Here is a 27,665-nt window from a genome sequence, read left to right on the forward strand (position 1 = left end):
AGTTCATGAAATGGGGGAAAATATGATATGTTCAGGAAACCAAAAGAAGACAAATACAACTTGATTGTAGAGAGGGGACAGAGGTAGACCTAAGGTTATTGAAGTGAGCAAGAATGAGATCATTACAATATGAATAATAATCCTTAAATGTGTTTCTTTTCTAGGATTTTAATATGAAAAAAATTATCAGATAAATGTGCCAAAACATAGTGATGTTCATTGCAGTTAAGTTTATTTCAGTGAAAACTTAGGAAAATTTATGTTTTCAATGGTAGAAAAGTGTTTAAATAAATTTTGTTACAGTAGAATTTGATAAAGTCATTAAAATGATGTGCATATTTCTTTACTAACATAAAAATATGCTCAAAATATATTGTTAACTAACAGAATGCAAACAGTGCAATACCCTGATTTTTGTGAATGTGTAGAAATATAGAAACAATTTATTCATGGAAAATAATATATCATGATTTAGTGACAAAGCAATCAAGGAGAAAATTTGTTAGATAACCAGGAGATGTAGAAAGATTAAAATGCTATTGAGGATAGGCCCGGAGGACCAAAATGATAATCTTTTGAATTGAGGCTACTGGTGATTGTAAAGTAATGAAAATCCTGTGTTGGTAGGCCTTTTATAACTTACATATGAAAGTTTCAATCTTGTCAGGTCGATCAACATTTTGCTATAATAGCTGGGAGACTGTTTTGCAAAATCATTGTTTGCTAACTATTTTTATGCTTCCCAATAGAAAAATCCTAGTAGACTGAATGGAAAATTCATATTATAATGTGAATAACCAGAGTTGTGTTTTACAGTTTAAAGGTAAATCTTTATTTCATCCCATGAGCAAAAACATGGGTAACCTCTGACATAAGACAAGAATTAGTAGCTAAATATGTCTAATATTTATTAAACAAATAACTGACGTATCTTTGAGGACTAATGTATAAGGTATTCACATAATAATGATTATGTCCCTTTATCAGATAATACACATATGGTTGTTTGCGTTTTAGGAGTTCAAAAATGTTAGCAAGTAACTTTTCCAAGATAATTAAGGTCATTTGGATACAGAGATAAGTATTATAAAACATGTAACTTGGGGGAAAATATAACTTAAGCAGTGAAGTTCATGAATTGAATCAAATTTGCTGTTTAAAGTAGTGTTGTAGACTGAATGTGGTCCCCTAAAATACATATGTCATCATCTTAACCCCCAGCGTTATAGTATTAGGAGGTAAGACCTTTAGGAAGTAATTAGATTAGATGAGATTTTGAGGGTAGGGCCCCATGATGAAATTGATGCCCTTATAAGATGGCAATACCAGAGCCCCCCCTCTCTCTCTGCCATGTGAGGACACAGTAAAGAGGTGGCTGTCTGTGAGTTGGTAAGAGGGCCTTCACCAGACCTAGGATCTGCCAGCACCTTGATCTTGGACTTGCTCGCTCCAGAAATATGAGAAATAAATATTTGTTGATAAAGCCACTCAGTCTCTGGTATTTTGTTACATAGTTGGTACTGAGAAGTGGGGTAGGTTTAAAACTTGGTAGTGTGTAAAGACTGAAAAACTTGTAAGGTGCCTGCTAGAAGCGGAGAAGGCGGTGGCACCCCACTCCAGTACTCTTGCCTGGAAAATCCCATGGACGGAGGAGCCTGGTAGGTTGCAGTCCATGGGGTTGCTAAGAGTCGGACACGACTGAGCAACTTCACTTTGACTTTTCAGTTTCATGCATTGGAGAGGGAAATGGCAACCCACTCCAGTATTCTTGCCTGGAGAATCCTAGGGACAGGGGGAGCCTGGTGGGCTGCCATCTATGGGGTCACACACAGTCGAACACAACTGAAGTGACTTAGCAGCAGCAGCAGAAGAAGCAGCTTAGTTGCTATGAAGGGGCTTTACAGGTGATTCTGGTGAGAGCTCATAAAAGGAGGATAGTTAGTTATAGAGAAAGCTTCAATGTTCTTAGAGAATATACAATCGTGAGCAGAATGTTGATAAAAATATGGATGGAAAGACTATTTTGGCGATGTCTCTGTCAGAAGTGAGGGTTATTGGATAATGGAGGAAAGGTGAATCTTACTGAAACTTGTCATAAAGTGGCAAAAAAGCTTGGCCAAATTATGTTTGTGTTCTAGTGTTTTGTAGAAGGTAGAACTTGTGAGAAAAGAAATTGGATATTTAGCTGAGAAGATTTCTAAGCAAAGCATTGAAGGAGTGCCTTAGTTCCTCCTAACTGCTTACAATAAAATATAAGGAGAGAAATGAAGAAGGAAGTATTAAACAGAAAAGAATCTGGACTTCAAGATTTGGAAAATCCTCATCCTGTCCAGATTGCAAAAAGTGAGGAAACGTGTTCAAAAGAGAACAGTCAGTGTGTGGCTGACTGAACCATTTGACAAGGAGAGTAGTGTGGTTCTGAGCTACAGACCTCTTTAGCCATCTAAACAGTCAGGAATAGAAATGGGATTATACTAGGAAAAAATTGCCAGCTGGGACAAAAGGAAACAGAAAATAGGATGGAATGAAAGAAAGCTGTGAATGTGAATTATCTTTCAAGAAAACGGAAGAAAGACCCTAAAGACAATTCAGAGACCAGCAGGGCTACTACTCCCACCACAGGCCCAGACTGTGCAGCCTGGGAAACAAGACTGCCTGTACCTAGTTTCAAAGGGCAAGACTTTGCCCTGCAGAGCTGCATGGGAGGGCCCTCACAGAAAGCTGAGTGGGTGAAACCAAGTGGGCAACACTCTGCCAAGCTGAAGGGGTGAGGCCACCTCAGGAAGCCATGGGATGATACCACCACCCCAGTGGTTCTAGAAGGGAGACCATCATATCAGAGAGCATTATCCTCAAGCCTTAAGGTCTAATAGCATTTGCTTGCTACATTTTAGACTTACTAGGGACCTATCACCCCCTTCTTCATTCTGATTTCTACCTTTTGGAATAAGAACATCTATTCTAGGCCTGTCCCTCCATTTGGAAACACGTAACTTTTCTGATTTCAAAAGTTCACAACTGAAAAGGAATTTTGCCTCAAGATGAATTATGCCTAGAGTCTCACCCATATCTGATTTAGCCAATACTTAGGTAAGACTCTGGACTTTAGAGTTGATACGGGGATGCAGGAAGACTTTTGAGGTTGCTGTGATAGAATGAACATATTTGGACATGAGAAGGACATAAATTTGGGGCACAGGGGTGAAATGTTATGGACTGAATGTATATCCCCCCTGGAATGCTGTAGTCCATGGCCATGGGGTCGCAGAGTCGGACGTGACTGAGCCACTAAACCACACCCCCGATTCCAGTGTTGAAGTCCTAATCCCCAGTATGATGATATTTGAATGTGGAGCCTTTGTGAAGTAATTAGATTTAGTTGAGGTCATGAGGACCTCATGATGGGATTAGTGCCCTTATTAGAAGAGGAAGAGACACAGAGCTCTCTGTCTCTTCATGAGAGCAGGCAGCAAGGAAAGGTCATGTGCACACAGTGTGTACAAGCTAGAAAGTGGGCTGTCATCAGACAGTGAATCTGCAGCCACCTTGACCTTGGAATTCCCAGGTTCTCAAATATACTAGATTAAAATAACTTTTCTCATTTTATTACAATTGTTTTTAGAACTGAGATAATTTTTTTTACAATGAGCCTTCGCACATGAAAAGAAAGCTGAAAAGTGCTGTGTCACCATCACTTGGCTTTTGCCGCCACATCTAAGAGAACAAAATGAGACAGCACAGTACATAGGACATTCTGTTTGGAAGTTAGTCTGTGATTTGGTGTTAAACAAATGAGACTCAAGGTTTAGATTTTGAATCATTTCACTTTCAAAAGTAAATCATTGAAAGGAATGCTTCTTTGCAATGATTGTTTCACTTGCATAAGAATGGATTGTAGTTTTTGAAGAAAGGTCTGAAGAACCCACCCAGGTATTACATCACTGTAAGGTAGTGCTATATTGTACAGATCTTAAAATGGAGCTTCATGATACGTTTTGGTCAGTTTCCTCTGATAGCCCTGTCTAGCCAAAGTGATTAGGAGATTAAACAGTTTAAAGTATCCACAGCAGAAAAGTATACCAGTGTTATAGTAACAGATATTTAGCTAACTCTGGTTTTGATCTTGCTCAGTCAATTCACCCTGATGAATTGAGGGTAAGGAAGTGACAATGTGTGCATTCATCTACTCATTCAAAAAGATCCCTGATTTCCTTTAGGTATCTGGCTTTATCTAGAATCCTTTTGATCACTTTTCTTAGCTCTTTTTCACCTGCCTTGATTGAGCCCTTTATTATTCTTTCATGAAAAGAAAACAAAGAAAAAAGTACCATAGTGAAAAAGTGCTATTTTTCTATCTAGATTCAGAATCTGGAAAACCTTTTTCTAATTGTATTTTAGCTTTTCTTTCACTACTTAGGACTCCAGTGTATTTCTTAGCTTAGCCTGTAGTTTAGACAAAGGCCCAAGTTTGGGGACTCCTGCCATATTTGGGTTGGTCAAGATTTATTAGAGATTGATAAGGGTGCTGAGAGTATTATTTTTGTGTTACTTTATCACCCCTTCCTTCCATCAGCCAGGAATTTTTATTGTCAGACTGACCTAAGCTAATATGATCAGGTGTACTCTTAGGGTTTGGTGAGTGTATGGTATCAACTGTAATGAAGGGAAGTTTTAGATCAAATTTCATTAAGCATACAAATATTTATAAAGTAAGCAAGGAGTCAAAAAATAGTTCATACTCCTTGTGTTTAATGTTGGATGACATTTAGGCTGTTTTGGTACTCTCTGTATGAAAAAATGAATTGCATGTGTGCATGAACATATTTTAGGGGCAGAATTCTATTACTCTTAGAGTTTTCAGTTAGCGCTGTAATACTCAAACCACTGAGTAGACACACAAGACAAATCTTAGAATCTTTACCCTAGTGTACAGCCTGCAAAGTTTGCTGAATTATTGTAAGTGTTCATGAAGAGTAGTAGAGTACTTCTGCGATCTTTCGGCCAGTCTACAGATCTGGAGCATCATTGATTTTCTTTTTTTTTTTTCAATGAAAAATGTGTTTTCAGCATTTGTTGTCACTTTCAGTTGCTAAGTCATGTCCGACTCATTGCGACCTCATGAACTGTAGCATGCCAGGCTTCTTTCTCCATCACTGTCTCCATGAATTTGCTCAGATTCATGTCCATTGAGTCAGTGATGTCATCCAGCTAGCGCATCCTCTGTCACCCCTTCCTCCTCTTGCTCTCAGTTTTTCCCAGCATCAGGGTATATTCCAGTGAGTTAGCTCTTTGCATCAAGTGGCCAGAGTATTGGAGCTTCAGTTTTAGCATCAGTCCTTCAATGAATATTCAGGGTTGATTTCTTTTAGGATTGACTGGTTTGATCTCCTTTCAGTCCAAGGGACCCTCAAGAGTCTTCTCCAGCACCACAGTTCAAAAGTGTCAATTCTTTGGCTCTCAGCCTTCTTTATGGTCCAACTCTCACATCTATACATGACTACTGGAAAAACCATAGCTTTGACTATGTGGACCTTTGTCAGCAAAGTGATGTCTCTACTTTTTAAAACACTGTCCAGGTTTCTTTAAAAAAAAATTTTTTTTTAATTGAAGGACAATTGCTTTAAAGAATTTTGTTTTCTATCAAAGATCAACATCAATTAGCCATAGATATACACATGTCCCCTCCCTCTTGAACCTCCCTCCCATTTCCATCTTCATCTCACCAATACAAAGCCCCTGTTTGAGTTCCCTATGTCATATAGCAAATTCCCATTGGCTATCTGTTTTGCATATGGTAATGTAAGTTTCCATGTTATTCTCTCCATACATTTTACCAGTATCTAGATTTGACATAGCTATTCTTCCAAGGAGCAAGTGTCTTTTAATTTCGTGGCTGCAGTCACCATCCGCATTGATTCTGGAGCCCAAGAAAATGAAATCTGACACTGTTTCCACATTTTCTATTTGCCATGATGTAATAGGACTGGATGCCATGATCTTAGTTTTTTGAATGTTGAGTTTTAAGCCAGCTTTTTCACTCTCCTCTTTCACTTTCATCAAAAGGCTTTTAGTTCCTCTTCACTTTCTGCCATTAAAGTGGTATCATCTGCATATCTGAGGTTATTGATATTTTTCCTGGCAATCTTGATTCCAGCTTGTGATTCATCTAGCTCAGCATTTCAAATAATGCATTCTGCATATAAGTTAAATAAGCAGGATGACAATATACAGCCTTGACATACTCCTTTCCCAATTTTGAACCTGTTTGTTGTTCCATGTCTGATTCTACCTGTTACTTTTTGACCATAGACAGGTTTCTAAGGAGGCAGGTAACATGTATTAAACATTAATTAGGCTAGTTATCAGTTATCTCTTGTGTTGATAATCAAAGGCCCGTATAGCCAAAATGCTTTCTGATTAAATCTTGGCTAAACAGAAATTTATTAGGCTTCCCTGGTGCCTCAGACAGTAAAGAAATCTGCCTGCAGTGTGGGATACCCAGGTTCAATCCTTGGGTCAGGCAGATCTCTGGAGAAGAGAGTGGCAACCCACTCCACTGTTCTTGCCTAGAATTTCCATGGACAGAGGAGCCTAGTGGGCTACAGTCCACAGGGTCACAAAGTGTCAGATATGAGTGAGCAACTAACACTGAGGGAGGATGTAATAGAGTATACATTGCCTGGATAGTTCTGTCGTTGGAGCATCAGACTTTTAATCTGAGGGTCCAGGGTTCATGTCCCTGTTCAGGTGCTAAGGCCTCATTTTTGTTTAAGAGACTTCCTTGTAGCTCAAACGGTAAAGAATCTGCCTGCGAGGCAGAAGACCAGAGTTCGATCCCTGGGTTGGGAAGTTCCCCTGGAGAAGGGAATGGCAATCCACTCCAGTATTCTTGCCTGGAGAATTCCATGGACAGGGCTACAGACTGTGGGGTTGCAAAGAGCTGGACACGACTGAGCAACAAACACACACATAGTAAAAAGAGTAAAAATCATTGTATTCTCCCCCACTCTTCTACCTCCCACTCTCAGATACCCACCATTTATTTACCTTCCACACTTATCTGTATGCAAACTTAATCTGTATACACATTTATATAAACATACTTAAAAATGTTTCCTGTTGTTCAAACTTAAGTTTCTTTTGCCTACAGGAAAAAAAAAAAATCAGTTTGGCATTCAGAGTATTTAATACTGTATCCTTCCCACAACAACTCCCCAAATTCGTATTCTGATATTTTACCCTATACTTTGAGTGTTTCAGCCTCTCTGAATTTTTCATGGTTCCCTGCACATGCCATACCCTTTCCAAACTCTGCTTCTTTGACTATTTTATTATCTACCTAGAATACATTTACTTTTCTGTTTTATCTGGCTAGATCTTTGAAATCCATTTCAGATGTTATGTCCTATATGCATCTGTTTCCTAGTTTTCTATTGTGGAATCATTCCTTCATCTGTATTTCCACAGTATTTTGTTTATAACTTGATTGTGACAATAATCTTAATTATAATAGCTAGCAAGTATTAGCTCTATTGTGTGTAAGTTTAGCTTTTTAACATTTATTTAATCATTTTTTCACATTTTGTAACTTATCTGCTTATGTGTCTTTTCCCAAATAGACTATAACTTACATGTTCATCTTTAGGTTTAAGTATATGGCACTATATCCGGGCACATGATAGGTACTCAGTACAAATGTATATAAAAGAATGAATGTAAAAATGTTGCCTTTAGTACTTGATATTATAGGTGAAGCATAGGTCATAATTGTTCTCTGTGAGTATAAAACAGAGAAGGATAGAGTATGAATTGATGAAGAAGCCAATAAGAAATTATGTCTTTTCTCTATAGAATAGCTTATAGAAAAATTCTATAGATATGTTAAAGGATTGGAGAAAGCTGAAGAAAATGCAAATAGAAATATCTTAGTCTAGGATGCTTTAGCTTTTATTATTGGTATCTTTAGCCTTTGTGTAAGTATTTTTGCAGTCATGACAGAATGAAATAATATTCATCTACTGCAATATAAAGGGTATAGGCAAAATGAGAACAAGAAAAGAAGATAAGAAAGGACTGCTAAGAGGTGGAAATATAAGTTGTGTTTGTCTGTGGCTTTTCAAATTTTTTGCTTAATTTGACCCCTAAAATAATTTTGAGAAATTATATACCACTTTGCATATTTTAAATCTAAAATACTTTTAATTGCAAGTTTAAGTAGCTACAGAGACTATAGCTAAAAACATATATTGTGTAAATGCTTCAAATAAATGTTTTCAAAACTTTGGAGGTGCCTACTTCATTGTCATGAAAAAATGTCTACATAAAATCTAACTGGCTACATCATTCCTAGCTTCCAAATTACTTAGCTAAGTCAGACTTTGATGTCTTTATTTTTTAGATCAAATCAGCCTGTTAATACACTCCATGGCAACCATCTCACTTCTGAATTCTAATTATGAGATAGATAGATTTACTAATAAACAGTCAGATAGACTGACAGACACAGGATCTTCCCAGGATGAAACAAGCATCATCCCCTTCAGTTTTTCTTGCTTTTCACATAAAGGATTATCCTCTAGGATCAATGCATTCTTGCATTATCCACTTGCATTATGCTCTGGAAACTTTTATCCCCAGGGGAACAATGCTCGGTGACAAGGTTTGGGACGGGTGAGAAGTATGCTTTCTTTTTTTTGTAAAGTAGAAACAGGCCAATTATGAAAAGTGAAAGAGGGGACAGAATATTGGTGACTTGCAGATGCATTATCAGCAAACCAACTTTAGGTAGGGGTACAAATGGAAATTGCAATAACCTCGGATATGCAGATGACACCACCCTTATGACAGAAAGTGAAGAGGAACTAAAAAGCCTCTTGATGAAAGTAAAAGAGGAGAGTGAAAAAGTTGGCTGAAAGCTCAACATTCAGAAAACGAAGATCATGGCATCTGGTCCTATCACTCCATGGGAAACAGATGGGGAAACAGTGGAAACAGTGTCAGACTTTATTTTGGGGGGCTCCAAAATCACTGCAGATGGTGACTGCAGCCATGAAATTAAAAGACGCTTACTCCTTGGAAGAAAAGTTATGACCAACCTAGATAGTATATTCAAAAGCAGAGACGTTTCTTTGCCGAGTAAGGTCTGTCTAGTCAAGGCTATGGTTTTTCCAGTAGTCATGTATGGATGTGAGAGTTGGACTGTGAAGAAGGCTGAACGCCAAAGAATTGATGCTTTTGAACTGTGGTGTTGAAGAAGACTCTTGAGAGTCCCTTGGACTGCAAGGAGATCAACCCTGGGATTTCTTTGGAAGGAATGATGCTAAAGCTGAAACTCCAATACTTTGGCCACCTCATGGGAAGAGTTGACTCATTGGAAAAGACTCTGATTCTGGGAGGGATTGGGGTCAGGAGGAGAAGGGGCCGACCGAGGATGAGATGGCTGGATGGCATCACTGACTCGATGGACGTGAGTCTGAGTGAACTCCGGGATTTGGTGATGGACAGGGAGGCCTGGCGTGCTGCGATTCATGGGGTTGCAAAGAGTCGGACACGACTGAGCGACTGAACTGAACTGACAAATGGAAATTAATGATTTGGAAATAGGCTCCGTTTAATAGGTAATGCATTTGTATCTGCGTTACCAATGAGAGGTGTGTTTACATTGTGTTGAAGACTGCTGGTTTGGGTGGTGTCTATGTAATGTCATAGGCATTACACATATAATCACAAGATAAATTGATTGTGACACCCAGAATATATTTTCTGGTGCTTTGATAAGTACACCAAGTACCCTCTCTCTTATGTTCAAGTGTGTACTAGATACTGATATCTATCTTATATTTAGGAGTGTACCAGGTACTGCAATCCTGTGGTTTACTTATTACAGGAAAAGAGAGGGCATGAATGTGTGAATGGTCAGAAGATAAAGTTACGCAAGAAGAGAAGAAATCCCTTTTCTCAAATATAAAGTCATCAAGATCAAGATTTTGAAATTCAAAAGTAGGCAAAGGAATCTTTAGGGATTTTAAGGAAATAACCAGTGGTATAATATTTGTTTCTTGAAAACACATTTTGATATAATGAACAAGAATGAGATTGATTATTAACCCCTTCTTCAAGTGATATGGACTAACCATTTATAGACAATTAAAAAAAAAAAACTTTTCCAACTTAGATTTTCCTGTAGTTGGTGAAAGTTTATTCTTTTTTCCAAAAAAGCTTTTCCTTTCTAGCATAAATTGTAGGCAAACAAAAATGTTCAGTCTTTTTAACTTTATTTTTTATTTTCATTTTAGTAGTTTGAATACTTTTGATTTTAGAGATTCAATTAAAAAGATATATAAAAGTACTTAAATGTCTGCATCAATATTGATTTAGCATTCTAAATGTAATATACATTAAAATATGGAGTATTATAGATTCTATTTTTTATGTTGAGTTTTAATGTAGTACAACATTGGAATAAGTATCTGACCAACATTAGGAAAGGTTTCTATTGAGCTATTTTTTTAGTTCTTTGTAAAATGTTTATATTTTAACCACACTGAATTATTTATATACAACTAGGAAAGCCAGGTGATATCAATTTTATTCCCATTGTTGTTTAGCCCTATTTTTTTTTTTTAAAAAAAAAAACAAGAACCTGTGTTAGAGTTGAAGGAATTCCAAATATTGCTTATAGCTCAGAAGTATAAAATACCGTCTGTGGCTATAATAAAAAAAATGTTCCAGCAGGTCCAAAAGATATTGGGAATAAAAAGCCACCCGTTTGCTTTTTGTAGAAGCAGTAGCATTCTGCAGACAAGCTATTCTAGCTTCAAAACAGTATGGTAGATGGTTTTATGGAACTTGCAATTACAGAAATCCACTTTAACCTTTCTTTCTTACTGGCAGGTGTCCCATTGGCTTGCAGCCAGAGGCTGTGAGTGTAGTACAGCCGGCGTGTCCCCCAGAGTGCTGAAAATGCCGACACTCCAGCTGGCTGCTTATAATTGCACTGATTGTGGTCTGACAACCAAAGCTCCATGAAAGAAATGTGATGAATATACAAAACATTTAAAAAATTTGATCAGATTACAAATTTCATTTCTCTTTTTTCTCCTCTATAGATATGATATCTGCACTTATAAAAATAAGCCCTGTGGAACACTGGGTAAGTTTTTTTATAAAGGGAGGATAGTTCAGATTGTCTTTTTGGTCCAATAGTTTTAGTTTTTAATCCTTATTAATTTGGTGATTTTCATTTCTGGCACATCTGAAATTATTCCTATAAAGTATTAAACCAGACCTTTGTGGATATGTCACTGATTAGGAAACAAGTAGAATGATGATTAAAAACAAATTAGAAGGTGTTTCAAAATCATCACACAGTAATACTAAATCAAAAGTTACCACTCATTTTCATATAATCCATCTCTGTAATGTATTTTCCAAAAATATTGAGAGTTTGAGGGCAAATTAAAGCACCTTCAAATCTCAGGAAAGGAAAGGAAAAAGAAACTTGGGAGATACTTCATGCAGAGACATTAAGAACAGTACTTCTTTTGGTCCCAATTTGTGGAAAGATTATGTCCTCATAAATTAATATATTATTGGAAAATTTTATTACCTGTACAGAAAAAAAATCCAATTTTGTAAAATATTATAGCCAGACTTAGAGAGAGAGCAGAATTATCTTCCTTGTTCTTCCTAAATATCACATTTTTAAGGCAGTTCTATACTAGTCTACAATTTAAAAAATTATGCATTGTTGCGGAGCATAACTTCATAGTGGTTAAATGTTAACTGCAAATACAAAGGAGGGAAAATGGTAGCTTTCAAGTCAACTAAATTGTTAAGCAACTAGAATTATTTTAAGTAAAAAAGGAGCCTTTTCTATGTTTTCTCTTTTTTCAGTGTCATAGTGACTTTTTACAGACCTACAGGTTAAGCAACTGAAGGTGAATTCTCTAGATTCTCTGACAAGTCTCACTTTTCTTATCTGTAAAGAAATAGTTATAAATCTGTTCCTATGCACTTCATGAGAATTTTGAGATCAAATTTAAAGTAGAGGTGGGAGAAAAGGTATTAACCTCACTTCCTGAGGAGGTCAGTTAAATACCCCTTTAGAAATTAAAATTTCTCTTGATGATTTTACCTGCCTTCCCAGGCTTCTCTTTCACCATTTCCCTCAGGCCATTTCCCTCAGGATTTATGGTGAAAGAAGAAATCCCAGTTTGCCAATGACAAGTATTATGGTGGAGAAGTTTGCTAGTTAAAATCATAACAGAGAAAGAGCTCTTTTTTCTGAGAAAGCTCACATCAGAAAGGTTTTCTTCATAGTGTATTATGTTAACAAGACCAACAATAATCCAAAGGAAGGGAACCTGAGCTAAAAACCAACCACTGGCTTTGACAGTTTTAGTGCATTACCTTTTACAGTTTATTTAGCTCTTTGTTCTTCAGTTTCCTTATCTATGAAGTTAATAGTAATATCTGCCCTTATGCTGCAAGGATATTGTTAAAGTCACTTAAGGAAATATAAGGGTGTTTACTATAGAAATGAACTGGTATTATTTGATGTAGAAATTATCTATACAGTTTAACTTATTCCCTCCATTATTGTGTAGATTCTATAAGCCTTTATTAAGTACTTAATCAGTTTTAGGTACAGTATCCACTAAGTCCCAAAGAGGATACCAGCTACAGCTTGTATTCTCTAGTGTATATATTTTGAGGAAATAAATATGTATAGCTATATTCATATGTAGGATCTGTACATAGTCTATTTTGCTTTTTAAAAACAGTTTATTTATACTTGAGATACATTCTTCATTGGGACATAAATAACACTGCCTAATGCTTTAGTATATTTTAATGTCCAGAATCAATATATTAATACTTGGGTACATGTCAATGTATTTTCAATCATAATATAAATTATATTTGTCAAATTATAAACTATTATAAATTATTCTTATACTATCTCTTATGCTGAAAACTGAATGAACTGCATTATATATACATGTGTTGAATTTAATATGTGGCAAATATGTTATCAGCACAGTTGATCAGTTTTTTTTCTTTTTGAGTGGTCTTTTTAACTTTCATATTGATTTTATCCCAATTCTTGGATATTGTCTTGCTTAGTACTGCTGGTGACTAATTGTGACATGGCTAAGTAGATTTAAGCATGCAAACTGGCCATCAGACTGAGGAAATCTAAATGACCTGATGGTAATCAAACCCTTATTAAAACAATCGCACATAAAAACTGACAGCTTTAATTTTACAAGAAAAGAAAAAATGGTGAGGAGTTGTAAAAAATATATTAGCATCTAAATTCTTTATTTTAGTTAAGATATACCTTGTATTTTCAATAAATCGTAGTTATTTCCCAGAACTGTTCTTTCTTAAATTGTTCTTTTAGTAGAGCTAACAATTTTATAGCAGATGCAGAAGTAAATCTGTGCTTGCAAATACACCCTGGGGAGTCATTTAGAATTCTCAATTAAAAATAGGGCTATATGGCACATACCAAACAAGAACAACAATAACAACAAAAAGATAACCTGTTGAATAATATATTTGGGGAATATAAATGCTGTTAATTTAGCAATAAATATTGGCAATTTTTTAAACCAGATTTCGTAAAGCTCAAAAGAGAAACAATATTCAAATAGAGTGGCTTTATTTCTTCCATATTATGGATCGTATTGAACCCAATAGCTTAAAAAAGATAATGGACTGCAAAGTTTTTTGTATTTTCCCTCCCTCTCTTTTTCTCTGTGGAGTTTAGTAGTAATAGTCATTAAATTTTTTTTTGATTAACCAAAAGAAAACAATTAAGTCATCTTGCCCAACTAATCTCTCTTTTTACTTCCTCTTCTTCAAGTCCCAAGACTTCTAGTTGAATGGAAGAGCAGGACAAAGGTATCACTATTAACTCTGTGAGACAGAAATTACTTCCTTCCCCAATTCCTGCCTACCCCTCAACATAAAACAGTAAGAAAAGCAAACGGTCTATTAGCAAATCCAATACTAACCTCAACTTTGTTCCAATATGGTAGTAAGTGTTGATATTTCATATTAATTGATACAATAGAAATGCAATTTTAGAGTTTTCTGGTCAGTAAGAATATGAATTGGATAGCTTTTACTGTTCCAAATTAGTGCAACTGGGATATTGTTCCTAACACAGAACATTGTTTATTGCATTCAGTAAATATTAATTGAATTAGATTGAAATCACTTTTCATGGGAAGATAATTATTAATACCTGGGTGATGATAGTAGACTCCTAATATATGAAATATATTTTTTTACTCTTTCTTCACTTTATTCTAAATAACTTAAGTACATATGTGTGTTAAGTATAACTTGGCATCTATTTCCTTATAATACATGAAATTTTATCTTTCACACAATTTTTTTTTCTTTCTCAGCACTGTCTTAAAATTATGGGCTAATCACAAAGCATGGTATTCATTTGAAAATAAATATTAAAATTTTTACATGGTAAAATTCCCAAGAGAAAAATGCCTTCAGTAACATAACATTTCACCAGAATCAGTGAATTAACACCATAGTTTTTGCTTTATTACTAAAACTCTACTTCATTTAGGGGAATGAGAGAGGAGACAAGCACACTGAATGTGTGAATGACTTTCTGTCCATTAAAATACTTAAAGAAATTGTTGCATCACTTGCAGGACTAATTTCAGAAAATTTTTTTTTTAAAAATGCAAAAACCTCACATCTTTAATAGTTCTTTTTTCTGTTTTGAATCATTCATTTATGTTTTTATGAAAATGTCATTTTAAAAAACCATTTGGGATTCCCTTTTTTTGGTAACTAAAAAGTTGCTTGTATATTTTTATGAACCCACTAAACTTAAACAGATCTCTTTAGAAAAATAATGTGGATATATTTTGCTTTCTACAGCCTGAAGAATGTTAAAATAGAAATGCTTTCTTGAATTCCCTCTTCTGGCTCAAGTTACTAGGTGGTCCCAAGTTACCAGAAGTAAAATTTATAAATCTAACCCCTAGTCTAGACATTTTCCAGCACTGACTGCAGTTCAAAAAATATTAATGTCTAGCCGGCAAAGTGAAACTCCCCCCAGTGATTTTGCAAATGACTAGAAAGTTAACCTTTTGCCAACTGCTCCTTCTGTGCATGGAGGTTATTAAAAAGAATCCAGGCATTTATAAGTATGGGCTTTTTAAGACTGAAACACCTTGGCTTGACCCTTTGTGTCTCCTTCTGTTTATTCAGGCTTGGCCTCTGTGGCTGGAATGTGTGAGCCTGAAAGGAGCTGCAGCATTAATGAAGACATTGGCCTGGGTTCAGCTTTTACCATTGCACATGAGATTGGTCACAAGTGAGTGAGTTTAAGAAAATCAAAATAAATTTTAGAGCTCCACGTTTTTGAGCAATTCATAAATAACTACTGTGTGAAATGCCCGTACTCAACCATATTTTATACCTTTTTGTCTGATTTCAATAGAGAGTGTTATCATTTAAGGTGTTGGGATAAATCATCTTAAGAATTGGAGACTTGTTAAATAGTCTCTCTGATTCAGTGATTAGTGTCCTCAGAGTAGTGAATGCACTACACTCAAGTTTTTTTTATATACATTTGAAACAGTTTAGCTTTAGCATGATCCACTCAACACCCAATTTCTCACAGTCAAATTGTTTAAATGATCTTTCATTTCCTTAAGTGACAATACATATATATTTAAAAATCATTATTGACATCATTACCATAAAGTAAACTTTGATTTTTCACTGTTCATACATCTATGAGCATGGCCTTTTCTAGGTTTGTGTAATTACTGCTGTGCAGTTTGCATTTTCAGGTGTACTTGTGTGTCAGTAAAAAACAAAATCCTGATATTACAGGAGTAGTGAGATATTATTCTCACTACTTTTTAGGAGGATCTGGAGTTTTCAATATTTGTTTTCAATAAATCTGTGCCAAAAACTATCCTATGACTTTCCCCTCCCCCAACCCACCACCCAGTCACAATAAAACCCTTACTTTATTTCAAGCAACAGGCAACAGTAAATGTAAAAGCTTGCTGGTGTGGAGGGAGAGAAGTTTGAATGCTTTAAAAGGATAGTCAAACATTTTAAACTAAAGGAAGCAGGCTGTTTGCAAGAACTTCTGATGCTGATTGGTATGCCTTAAGTTTTTACAGTCTGCCTTTTTGGTAGAAAAATGGATGGGGGAAAAGAACACACAAAATGAATGTTGTATACTTGCCTCAGAGGTCATTCCTGAGATGAATCTGTAATTCATTTTTTTCTCCCTAAGTGAAGAGTAAAATTGGGTCAGTCTCTTGCGTTACTTTGAAAGTTTCAATTTAAAGTTTACCACATTGGTATTGATTTATGTGTGAATTCAAGTAACCAACAAGTTTCAAACCTGACTTAATTCAGACACAAGGAAAGTCAGTATTACACTTTTAATGAAGTCCTAAAAATATTGGTATTCTAGTTTCCATTGCAATAAACAGCAGGGAAACAAAAGGGAAAAGCCCTCTTAACCAGGTAGTTTATCTTGAACTCACTTAAAAATCTGACTAATTAATGACTGTCATAATCTTATACAACCAGACTGAATTTAATAGGGTCTTTTAGGTTCAATTAAATTGAAAGGTTAGGACAAGTAACATGCAGCAGATGAATAATGTGTCAATGAGGGCACTATTACCTCATGCAACCACAAGTTAGTCAATGTCAACATATGCGTTACAAGCCCCGTTCTTATACGCACTTAAATAGGCAAGGTGAGGGTTCATCTCTTTTGTATTTTTTATTAGATTCTAACTGAGCTACTCTAAGCTTATTAGATTGTTTTGTTGACCTTATGGATAATTCCTTGTAATTCTTCCTAAGATGAATGGTTTGTACCTTATGTTTAAGAAATGTAAAAGAGAAGTAGAATATACCTCTTAAGATATATGTGCCTCGGAGTAACTATTTCACAGCTAATTCTTGTTTGATAACATGAGGGAAAATTGGGGGGAATCCACAAAATGCTTTCTATTGAAAGCCAGAATGCTTCAATTCAAAAATGTTATTTGAAACACTAGAAATTAGCTTTCTTTCCATGTTGATTCCTATATCACTATCCCCTTATCCCTTTATCTTCAGACAACTAAGTAGGGTTTACTAAACATACCCCCTATTCATGGATGAAAATTCTTTTACTTGCTTCTAAGATCGTAGGGTTGAACTTTAAGGAATTTAGCAAGTCAACTGTGGTACAACTCATGTCATTATTAAAATAAAGTGCTGAAACAAAATAATATGGTAAATATATCAGGTACTTTTCAGAGTATAATGTGCTCTATATAGAGTATAAGACAAAAGTTTTTATCATTTTTATCATTTAGTAAGGTAAATGTTAAGTGATTATGAAAAATCTTTGACCATGAATTAGTGAGAAGTACCTCTACTGTATTACTAGACTGTGAATATTTTGTACTAATTTTTAGGTTGTATATTAATAGAATATGGTTTTGCACCTGGGGTATACTTATGTACTGGAGAAGGAAATGGCAACCCACTCCAATATTCTTGCCTGAAAATCCCATGGACAGAGGAGCCTGTTGACACTACAGTCCATGGGGTCACAAAGAATCGGACATGACTGAGCACACACACATACTTATGTGGGAATGGTATATTTTAAACAGCAGTGGATAGCTAAGACTAGACCATGTTCATTCCCTTATGCAAGCAAAAAATCAGCTTCCTTGTCAAATGAAAAACTGATCTATATGCTTTATTTAAATATATCTGGCTTTAATGCAGGCCATAAGCTATCAACACTTAATGAAACCTTAGAGAAAAGAGTCTTCTTTGATTTTTTTTATTAATTATGTAGCTGCCATAGGCTTTAGAAATTGAAAAAAATTATGTTGAAGAGAATTCACAAGAATTCAACCAGGCATGTATATATTAAGAAAGCTATATATTTATACTGTATAAAAGCAGATAATCTTAAATAGAAATCTTTTAAGAAATCAATATATTTTAGAGATATATGTTGAAGTATATGTGATTCAAGTAGCAGGACATCTGAGATTTGCTTGTTAAAGAAAGAAGAAGAAAAGAGAAAGATAAAGCAAAAATAATAACATTTTGAATTTTGTAATCTTAATGATATGTGGCTGGGATGACAGTCCATTATGCTACTCTACTATTATATATGTCTGATTTTTCATAAAAGATGAACAGGTTTTGCAATCATAAAACTTTTAGATTTGACTTAACTCATATATCAATTAATAGCATTTGAGTGAACTATAATTCTAATTTTGGAAGAATTGTTGAAAGTTGTATTAAAAGCTGCAAGGATATATAAGTCTTGCTTTTGGAAATCAGTATCAATATTTGGTCTCCAGTAGAGATATACTTTTTAAAGAAGATTGGTTAGGAGATGAAATTTTTTGAATAAGGAAAAATGTAGCAAGACTTCAGGACAAAACTGTAAATTAGATTACTTTTGTTATGAAGCTATTATTATTGTTCTCTTTATCCAAACTTCCCCTCTCCTGCTGCAAATACCTACGTATCTTTAATTTTATTTTTTAAATAATTTTATGTATTTATTTTTGACTATGCTGGGTCTTCGTTGCTGCAGGTGGGCTTTTTCTCTAGATGTGGTGAGTAAGGGCTACTCTACTTGTGCTTGGGCCTCGCATCGCAGTGGCTTCTCTTGTTCCAGATCTTAAGTTCTAGGGCTCACGGGCTTCAGTAATTGTGGCATGCAGGCTCAGTAGTTGCAGCTCCTGGACTCTAGAGCACAGGCTCAATAGTTGTGGTGCATGGGCTTAATTGCTATGTGGCATGTGAGATCTTCCTGACCAGGGATTGAACCTGTGCCTCCTGCCTTGCCAGGCGGATTCTTTACCAGTGAGCCACCATGGAAACCCCCTAAATATCTTTAAATGTTTGATCGGTGCTGTTTTTTTTTTTTTTCTTTTTTTGGTGGATATATAATATATGGAGACTTTATTTTTTCTTTATATATATTTTTACTTTTTGTTTCATATTGGGAGTATAGTTGATTAACAATGTTATGGTAGTTTCAGGTGTACAGCAAAGTGATTGAGTTATACATATACATATGACTATTCTTTTTCAAATTCTTTTCCAGTTTAGGTTGTTACATAATGAGCACAATTCCCTGTGCTACACAGTAGGCCTTTGTTGGTTATCCGTTTTAAATGTAGCAATGTGTACAAGTGTTGTGTTTTCTTGATAGAAGGCTAATAATAAACATACACTAAGGTAGTTGATACTTGAATGCCTTTGTCTAATTTTGGTATCAAAATAGTGTTAGTCTTATAAAAATGAGTTAAGTATTCTGTTTTTTCAAAGTGTTTGCTTTCCCATGAGTAAGTTTTTAAATGGTTAGGTATAATTTGTATACAATAAATATGCATCCATTTTGTGTACAGTTTGATGAATTTTGACAAATATATATAACTATGTACCCATCACCGCAATCACGATATCAACACGAATATTACCTGAGAAAAGTCCCTCTGCTCCCTTTTATAGACAACCACAGATCTAGTTTCTATCTTTATAGATTAAACTTGTCTTTCCTATAGTTTCCTGTAGTTTTAAGTAGACTCATTTAGTGGGTACCCGTTTGTGACTAGCTTTCTTCCCTCAGCACAGGTTTTGAGATTCATTTCATGTTGTTATGTATATCGATAGTTCTTTTTTTTGTGAGGAATATTCCATATCATAATAGCATACATCACATTTTAGGCTACTTCTTGTCTGGAGCTATTTTAAATAGATTTGGTGTATAAGAATTTGTATGGACATACGGTTTCATTTCTCTTGGGTAGTCCTGCTGGTAGAATGGTATATGTTAGTTTCACTTTATAATAAACAAACTCTAATTCACAATGGCTGTATACCATTTTGCATTCCCACTAGCAGTCTATGGGAGTTCTAGTTACTTCAGATCCTTGCTAACATTTATTATTATGTCTTTTTGATTTACTCATTATACATTTTAGTGGTATCTCATTGTGGCTTTAATTAATTATCTATTTTCTGATAAATAGGGATGATAAACATCTTTTCATGTGCATATTTGTTATTTATTATCTTCTGAAATGTCTACTCAAATTCTTTTCCCATTTGGAAAAAAAAACTGAGGTGTTTCTTATTGAACTGCAAGAATTCTGAATATATTCTGGATAAAAGTCTTTATCATATATATGCAATGTGAATATTTTTTCCAGGTCTTTTGCTTGTCATTCATTTTTTAATGATGTCTTGTGAAAAGTAGAATTAAATTTTGATGAAATCTTATTTATATTTTTTGTATGGTTTGTGTTTTTGTGTCCTAAGAAATCTTTGTCTGCTTCAAGATTGTGAAGATTTTCTTCAATATTTTTGTCTCAGTTTTATACTTTTAGCTTTTATATTAAGATCTGTAATGCACTTTGAGTTAACTTCTTTTGTATGATGTGAAGTAAGGGTTGAAATTCCTCTTCTTCCTCATATGAAGATCCAGTTATTTCAGTCCAATTTGTCAAAAAATTGTTGGTTTATAGCTTTCTTTTCATTTCTTTGACTAGTTTTGGTATCAGAATAAAGTTAGTCTTATAAATTGAATTAAGAAGTGTTCTGTTTTCTAGAAGAGTTTGTATACATAAGTTTGATATTATTTCATTTTTAATGTTTAATAGACTTTACCAGTGAAGCCATCTGAGCCTGGAATTTCATTTGTAGGACTATTATTAATAATTTAATTTTTCAATTAGATGTGAGATAACATTTAAAATCTTTGAGTCTTTCTTTGGGGGGGGTTAACTTTGTATTTCGACATATTTGACTATTTCAGCAAAATTACCAATTTTGTTTTACAGTTATTCTTATCATTGTCTCTTTTAATGTCTATAATATAAATAATGACATTTCATCATTTACTCTTGATATTTGTAATTTGTGTTTTCTCCTTTTTTTCCAGCTTTATTGAGATATAATTGACATATAACATTGTATAAGTTTAAGGTGTACAGCGTGATGATTTGATACACGTATATATTACGAAATGATTACCATGATAAGGTTAGTTAACAGATCCAGCACATCATATAATTGCTTCTTTGTGTGGGTATGGTGAGAATATTTAAGATTGATTCTGTTAGCAAGTTTCAAGTATACAATACAGTGCTTGCATGCGTGCTAAGTTGCTTCAGTCATGTCCAACTCTGTGCGATCCTATCTATGGACTGTAGCCCATCAGGCTCCTCTGTCCATGGGATTCTCCAGGCAAGAATACTGGAGTGGGTTGCCATGCCTCCTCCAGATCTTCCCAACACAAAGATCAAACCTGTGTCTCCTGCATCTCCTGCATTGCAGGCAGATTCTTTACTGCTGAGCCACAAGGGAAGCCCATACAATACAGTATTATTAACTATAGTCAGCCATGCTTTCCTGAGACCCCCAGAACTTATTCATCTCATAACTGGAAGTTTGTACACTTTGAACAACATCTTCCCATTTCTCCCAGACCCCAATCCCCTGACAATCACCAGTCTACTCTGTATGAGTTCAGCTTTTTTAGATTCCACATATATCGTGAGATCAAACAGTATTTGTCTTTATCCGACTTATTTCACTTATCTTAATGCCCCAAGTTTCATCCATGTTGCAAATATTTTCTTCCTTTCATAGAGTCCCTTTTATTTTGTTGATTGTTGATTTTGCTATACAGAAGGGAATGGCAGAATTTCCTTTTTTATGACTGAATAATATTCCACTGTGTGAGCGGGGATGTGTATCACATTTCCTTTATCCATTCATTCATTGGTGAATACTTGGTATGCTTTCATATTTTGGCTGTTGTGAGCAATACTGCAATGAAGATGAGAGTTTAGGTATCTATTTGCAATAGAGATTTTATTTCCTCTGACTACATATCCAAAAGTGGGATGGCTGGATCATATGATCCATATCATATGGAAAATATCATAGTCCTATTTTCAATTTTTTTGAGAAAACTTAATACTATTTTCCATAGTGGCTATACCAATTTACATTCTCACCAACAGTGCAAAGTAGTTCCCTTTCCTCCACATCCTTGCCAGCACTTGTAATCTCTTGTTAGCCATTCTAACAGATATAAAATTATATCTCATTGTGGTTTTGATTTTCCCAGGTGATTAGTGATGTGAGCATCTTTTCAAGTACTTATTGGCCCTCTGTATGTCTTCTTTGGATCCAGTTGATAGTGCTGTTCAGGTCAACTGTATCCTTACTGATTTTTTATTCCTGTTTGATCGATCAGTTATTGGGAAAGGGATGTTTAAATCTCCAATTATAGTAATGGATTTGTGTATTTCCCTATACTTTTGTATCAGTTTTGACTCAAATGTTTGACACTATTGTTAAATGCATACATTCTTGTTAAGTTTTTTGTCTCCTTGGAGAAATGACCTCTAAGTTATTGTTTAATATTTTTATCCTGAGAATTTCTCCTTTCTGAAGTATTCTTTGTCTAAAATTAATATAGCTGCCCCAGTTTTCTCTTGATTCATATGAGCAAGGTTTATCTGTGTATGTACATCCCTTTAGCTTCACTGAGTCTTTATATTTATAGTGGATTTCTTAAATTCGGTATATAATTAGTTCTTATATCTTTATTCACTCTTGATAGTTTCTCGCTTTTAATTGATGTATTTAAACCATTTATATTTAAAGTGATTATTAATATAGTTGAATTAATATCTACTATTTTTGTAACTTTTCTCTTTGTTACAGTTTGTTTCTTTTCTTTCTCTTTTTCTCCTTTCTCTGGTTTTAATTGAGCATTTTACATGGTTTTATCTCTTCTCATAGCTTATCAATTATGCTTCCTTTAAAATTTTAATGGTTTCTCTTGAGTTTTAGCATAAAAATTTTAAATAAATTTATATATTTATTTATTTATTTTTAATTAGTTAATTTATTTAATTTTCCTTTTCCCTGAAGCACTTCTTTTAACATTTCTTTCAGTACAGGTCTACTGATAATAGCTTCTCTCAGTTTTTGTTTGTGAAAGTAGTTATCCTTCAGAGCTTTTGAAGAATAATTTTACTAGATATAGAATTTGCATGATGTCTGATGAAAAATTGCTGGTATTCCTATCCTTGTACTCTAGAAGATATTTCTTTTAAGATTTTGTGTCTTCTTCAGTTTGAGTCAATATAAGTAGATATTTTTTTAAAAATATTTATCCTGTTTGATATTCTCTGGACTTCCTGAGTGTGTTGTTGGTATCTGTTCATTTTGGAAAATGCTTGGTCATTACTTCAAACATTCATTCGACTGTAGTCTTTCTTTATTCTGTTTCTGGTATTTACATTACATACATGTAATACCTTCAGATATTGTTCCAGAGTTCATGGATGTTTTACTCTGTTTTGGGGGGGGGGCTCTTTTTCATTCTTTTTCTCTGCATTTCAATTTTGGCAGGTTCTGTTGAGCTGTCATCAGGCTCACTAATTATTTCCTCAGTTAGCCTAGTATACTTATGAGATCATCAAAGGAATTCTACATTTCTATTACACTGGTTTTGGTTTCTAGATTTTCTTTTGATTTTTTTTTTTTTAGAGTTTTCATCTTTCTGCCTGTTACCTACCTTTTCTTCTATATTGGCTACTTTTTTCATTAGAGCCCTTAAATATTAATTATAATTATCTTTAATTCCCATTCTGTTAGTTCCAAAATTTGTATAATATCTGAGTCTAGTTTTGATGTTTCTTTTTTCCATTTTGAATGTGTTTCAGCGTGTCTTGCCATTGTTTATTTAAAGCCAGGCATGATCTATTGGATAATAGGGACTGAGATAAATTGTACCTTAATGTGAGGTAATAAGCATTCTGTCAATAATTGTTAATGATTGAATGAATGATTGAATGATAAATGTTCATATTACAAGGTCTAACTCTAAAATGAATGTTGTGGTTCCTTTAAGGTTTTACACCCTTTGGGAAAAGCAATGAACTTACTTTTTTTCTAATATGGAAATTTTTTTTTCAATGGAAGATGACAAACATTTTACTCTGTCAGTTGATTAAGCTTTAGAGCTGTATGGTGCCATTGTTATTTACCTAAGCTAGTAATACCATGTATGATATAATATGCCTGTTTCTTCCTATTTGTATTAGATTTTATGAATCTACTATAAAATTTTTATATATTTCATATTGCTATTATTATTAAAATACTACTCCATAACTGTCAGGGCTAGGAAGAAGCCAAAATTATGTTACCTGCCTGTATACATAACACATACACATATATATATGTTATATATATTAATACAATATGCATTTTAATATATAGGCTGTCACACATGCAGACATACTCCCAATAATAGCTAAAACAATGATAGTAACATTAAGATTTTTTAAGAAAAGTTTTTATAAGAAATTCTAACAAATTGAATTACTTCACTAAGTCTTTGCTATGACATGCAGTAATACAAAATGTAGGTAAAACCAATCAGGTAATTACTGAAGTAAATGTCTAGAATTACAGGACAGAATAGGTGTATGTATGTGTGTGTTATATAAATATTAAACCTACTGAAGTAGAATTCAGTTACTGTCAACTTTAAGAACTTTGATAAGGCACTCTCTTCATGCAGAAAAGCAAAGAATGAATTTGTAGGCAGACACGATTGTACTAATTGGTCGACATGAATTTCAGCTGCCATAAACGAATTCAGTTACATTTTGCTCATAGTACATGGAAGATTATAACAACAAAGGTTTCCTTGTTTCAGCTGCCTTCCCTATCTTTGCCATAATTTTCTGTCTTCCCTACCTTTCACTGCACATGCACACAAATAAATGCACATACATGTACATACCCTGCCCAAAATCTTAGTATGTCTCAAATAGCTTGTTTCCTCTGACCCCTAGCATCTTTACAGTTAGATGAAAGGAAAAAAGTGTGAAGTAGAAGTAGAAAAGATGTAAATGCATTATAGTGATATCATTGGCTTTAGAAACCTAACTTTCAACTCAGAAATGTTTATACTAAATGTGAACATTGCTTTCTACACATGTGGAAAGAGTCTAGGTCCTAGATTCTTTTAGGCACCTCGCTTGTTAAATATCTTCCTAAATAAGTTCAGAATCTTGAGTTCACTTAGTTTAGTAAATTGTATATAAAGCCCAAAAGTAGAAGTGAATTCCAAACTCTGTTTTAGAAAACACATGAACAAATGGTAATAGCTATCCTAGTGGGTAACTGTTAAATCTAAAAATGTTTGCCAGATGTGGGTAGAGAAGTTTCTGAATACATCCCTTAAATTTCATCTTTGCTTTTTTATAACAAGTGATTCATAGCCAAGATCAGTTATGACTAAGAACAGATCAAAGAGAATAAATGGAAAATAATTGTAAGGAAAGATGTCCCTTTGTTCCTTTGTATTTTTCTGCTACAATGAGAAGACGTAGTTTTGAGATTTTATAATTGTCACAATTTAGACTATAATTATTTCATCACTTTCTGAAGAGAAATTTAACCATATTGAAAATGTTAGGAAACTATTCTTTTTGTAGTTGTAAATGTGTTATATTTTTGAAGAACTGAATAGTCATCAACTTATTTTAGTGAAGAATTTATATTTAATAAAATGAAAGGCAGAGTTTAAAGTACCATGGTTTTCTAAAAAGAACAATGATGTTAATATATTAGCAACATGGCAAAATTAACTGATTAGACAAAAAACTGAATTAAGCATTTTAAGATTTTCCTTAGCTATATAGATTTTCTGTTAGGTTTGAAAACATCTGTTTTGATTTTTAGAAGAAGTCCTGACAATGTGTATTAAATTTTTACTCAGCAGTCTATATTTATGCTTTTTCATTTTTACAAATCTTCCAAAAGAACCAGTATTAATTATATACCAGAATCAAAAGTAAATTGTTATTTTGTGTTACAAGAGATGCATGTTCGATCCCTGGGTTGAGAAGATGCCCTGGAGTAGGTAATGGCAGCCTGCCAGTAGGAATGGCAGCCTCCAGTATTCTTGCCTAGAAAATTCCATGGACAGAGGAGTCTGGCGAGCTAGAGTCTGTAGGGTCACAAAAAGTCAGACAGGACTGAGTGCACGCACACACACACACACACACACACGTTGTATTACTTTTGCAATGTTAAATGGTCATATATGGTGAAATGACATAAAATGTAATCACAAATGAGCTGCCTCGTATATATCTTAAAACATAAGACTTTCTTTCCTAAGATATATCTATTTGTATCTGTCTGTCATAGAAAGGGGAAGTTTAAATATAGTTTCAAATGAAAAAATATCATTTGCATAGAAAACTATGTACTTACATTTGAGAAAAGCATGTGTAACAATAGATTAATATGTATGATAGACTCCTCAGTTACAGAAACTTAATGAGTAACCTTTATTACATATCTCTTGGTCTCTATATAGCAACCACCTTGTTTCTGACTGATGATGCCATTTACTTTGACCTGAAACCTGCCCTCTAGCCCATTTATTACTGCTTATATGATAGTACATACTTTCAGTATATTATTCACCATCAGTTCAGTTCAGTTCCGTTCAGTCGCTCAGTTGTGTCCGACTCTTTGCGACCCCATGAATCGCAGCACGCCAGGCCACCCTGTCCATCACCATCTCCCGGAGTTCACTCAGACTCATGTCCATCGAGTCCGTGATTCCATCCAGCCATCCTATCCTCGGTCGTCCCCTTCTCTTCCTGCCTCCAATCCCTCCCAGCATCAGAGTCATTTCCAATGAGTCAACTCTTCGCATGAGGTGGCCAAAGTACTGGAGTTTTAGCTTCAGCATCATTCCTTCCAAAGAAATCCCAGGTCTGATCTCCTTCAGAATGGACTGGTTGGATCTCCTTGCAGTCCAAGGGACTCTCAAGAGTCTTCTCCAACACCACAGTTCAAAAGCATCAATTCTTCAGCGCTCAGCCTTCTTCACAGTCCAACTCTCACATCCATACATGACTACTGGAAAAACCATAGCCTTGACTAGATGGACCTTAGTCGGCAAAGTAATGTCTCTGCTTTTGAATATGCTATCTAGGTTGGTCATAACTTTTCTTCCAAGGAGTAAGCGTCTTTTAATTTCATGGCTGCAGTCACCATCTGCAGTGATATTGGAGCCCCCCAAAATAAAGTCTGACACTGTTTCCACTGTTTCCCCATCTATTTCCCATGAAGTGATGGGACCAGATGCCATGATCTTCGTTTTCTGAATGTTGAGCTTTAAGCCAACTTTCTCGCTCTCGTCTTTCACTTTCATCAAGAGGCTTTTTAGCTCCTCTTCACTTTCTGTCATAAGGGTGGTGTCATCTGCATATCTGAGGTTATTGATATTTCTCCCTGCAATCTTGATTCCAGCTTGTGTTTCTTCCAGTCCAGCATTTCTCATGATGTACTCTGCATATAAGATAAATAAGCAGGGTGACAATATACAGCTTTGACGTACTCCTTTTCCTATTTGGAACCAGTCTGTTGTTCCATGTCCAGTTCTAACTGTTGCTTCCTGACCTGCATACAGATTTCTCAAGAGGCAGCTCAGGTGGTCTGGTATGCCCATCTCTTTCAGAATTTTCCACAGTTTATTGTGACCCACACAGTCAAAGGCTTTG

General features: G+C 34.7%; 1 protein-coding gene across 1 annotated transcript in view; it reads left to right on the forward strand.

Moving 5' to 3' along the window:
* ADAMTS6 (ADAM metallopeptidase with thrombospondin type 1 motif 6) overlaps positions 1-27,665 on the forward strand; it is a 289,952-nt gene that overhangs the window by 105,382 nt on the left and 156,905 nt on the right. Inside the window, exons 9-10 of the mRNA XM_012096844.4 lie at positions 11,109-11,152; positions 15,256-15,361. Coding sequence (XP_011952234.1) covers positions 11,109-11,152; positions 15,256-15,361 — 150 coding nt within the window. The remainder of the gene's footprint in view (positions 1-11,108; positions 11,153-15,255; positions 15,362-27,665) is intronic.

The sequence above is a fragment of the Ovis aries genome, chromosome 16, assembly GCF_016772045.2.
Source record: "Ovis aries strain OAR_USU_Benz2616 breed Rambouillet chromosome 16, ARS-UI_Ramb_v3.0, whole genome shotgun sequence".
NCBI classification, from domain to species: domain Eukaryota; kingdom Metazoa; phylum Chordata; class Mammalia; order Artiodactyla; family Bovidae; genus Ovis; species Ovis aries.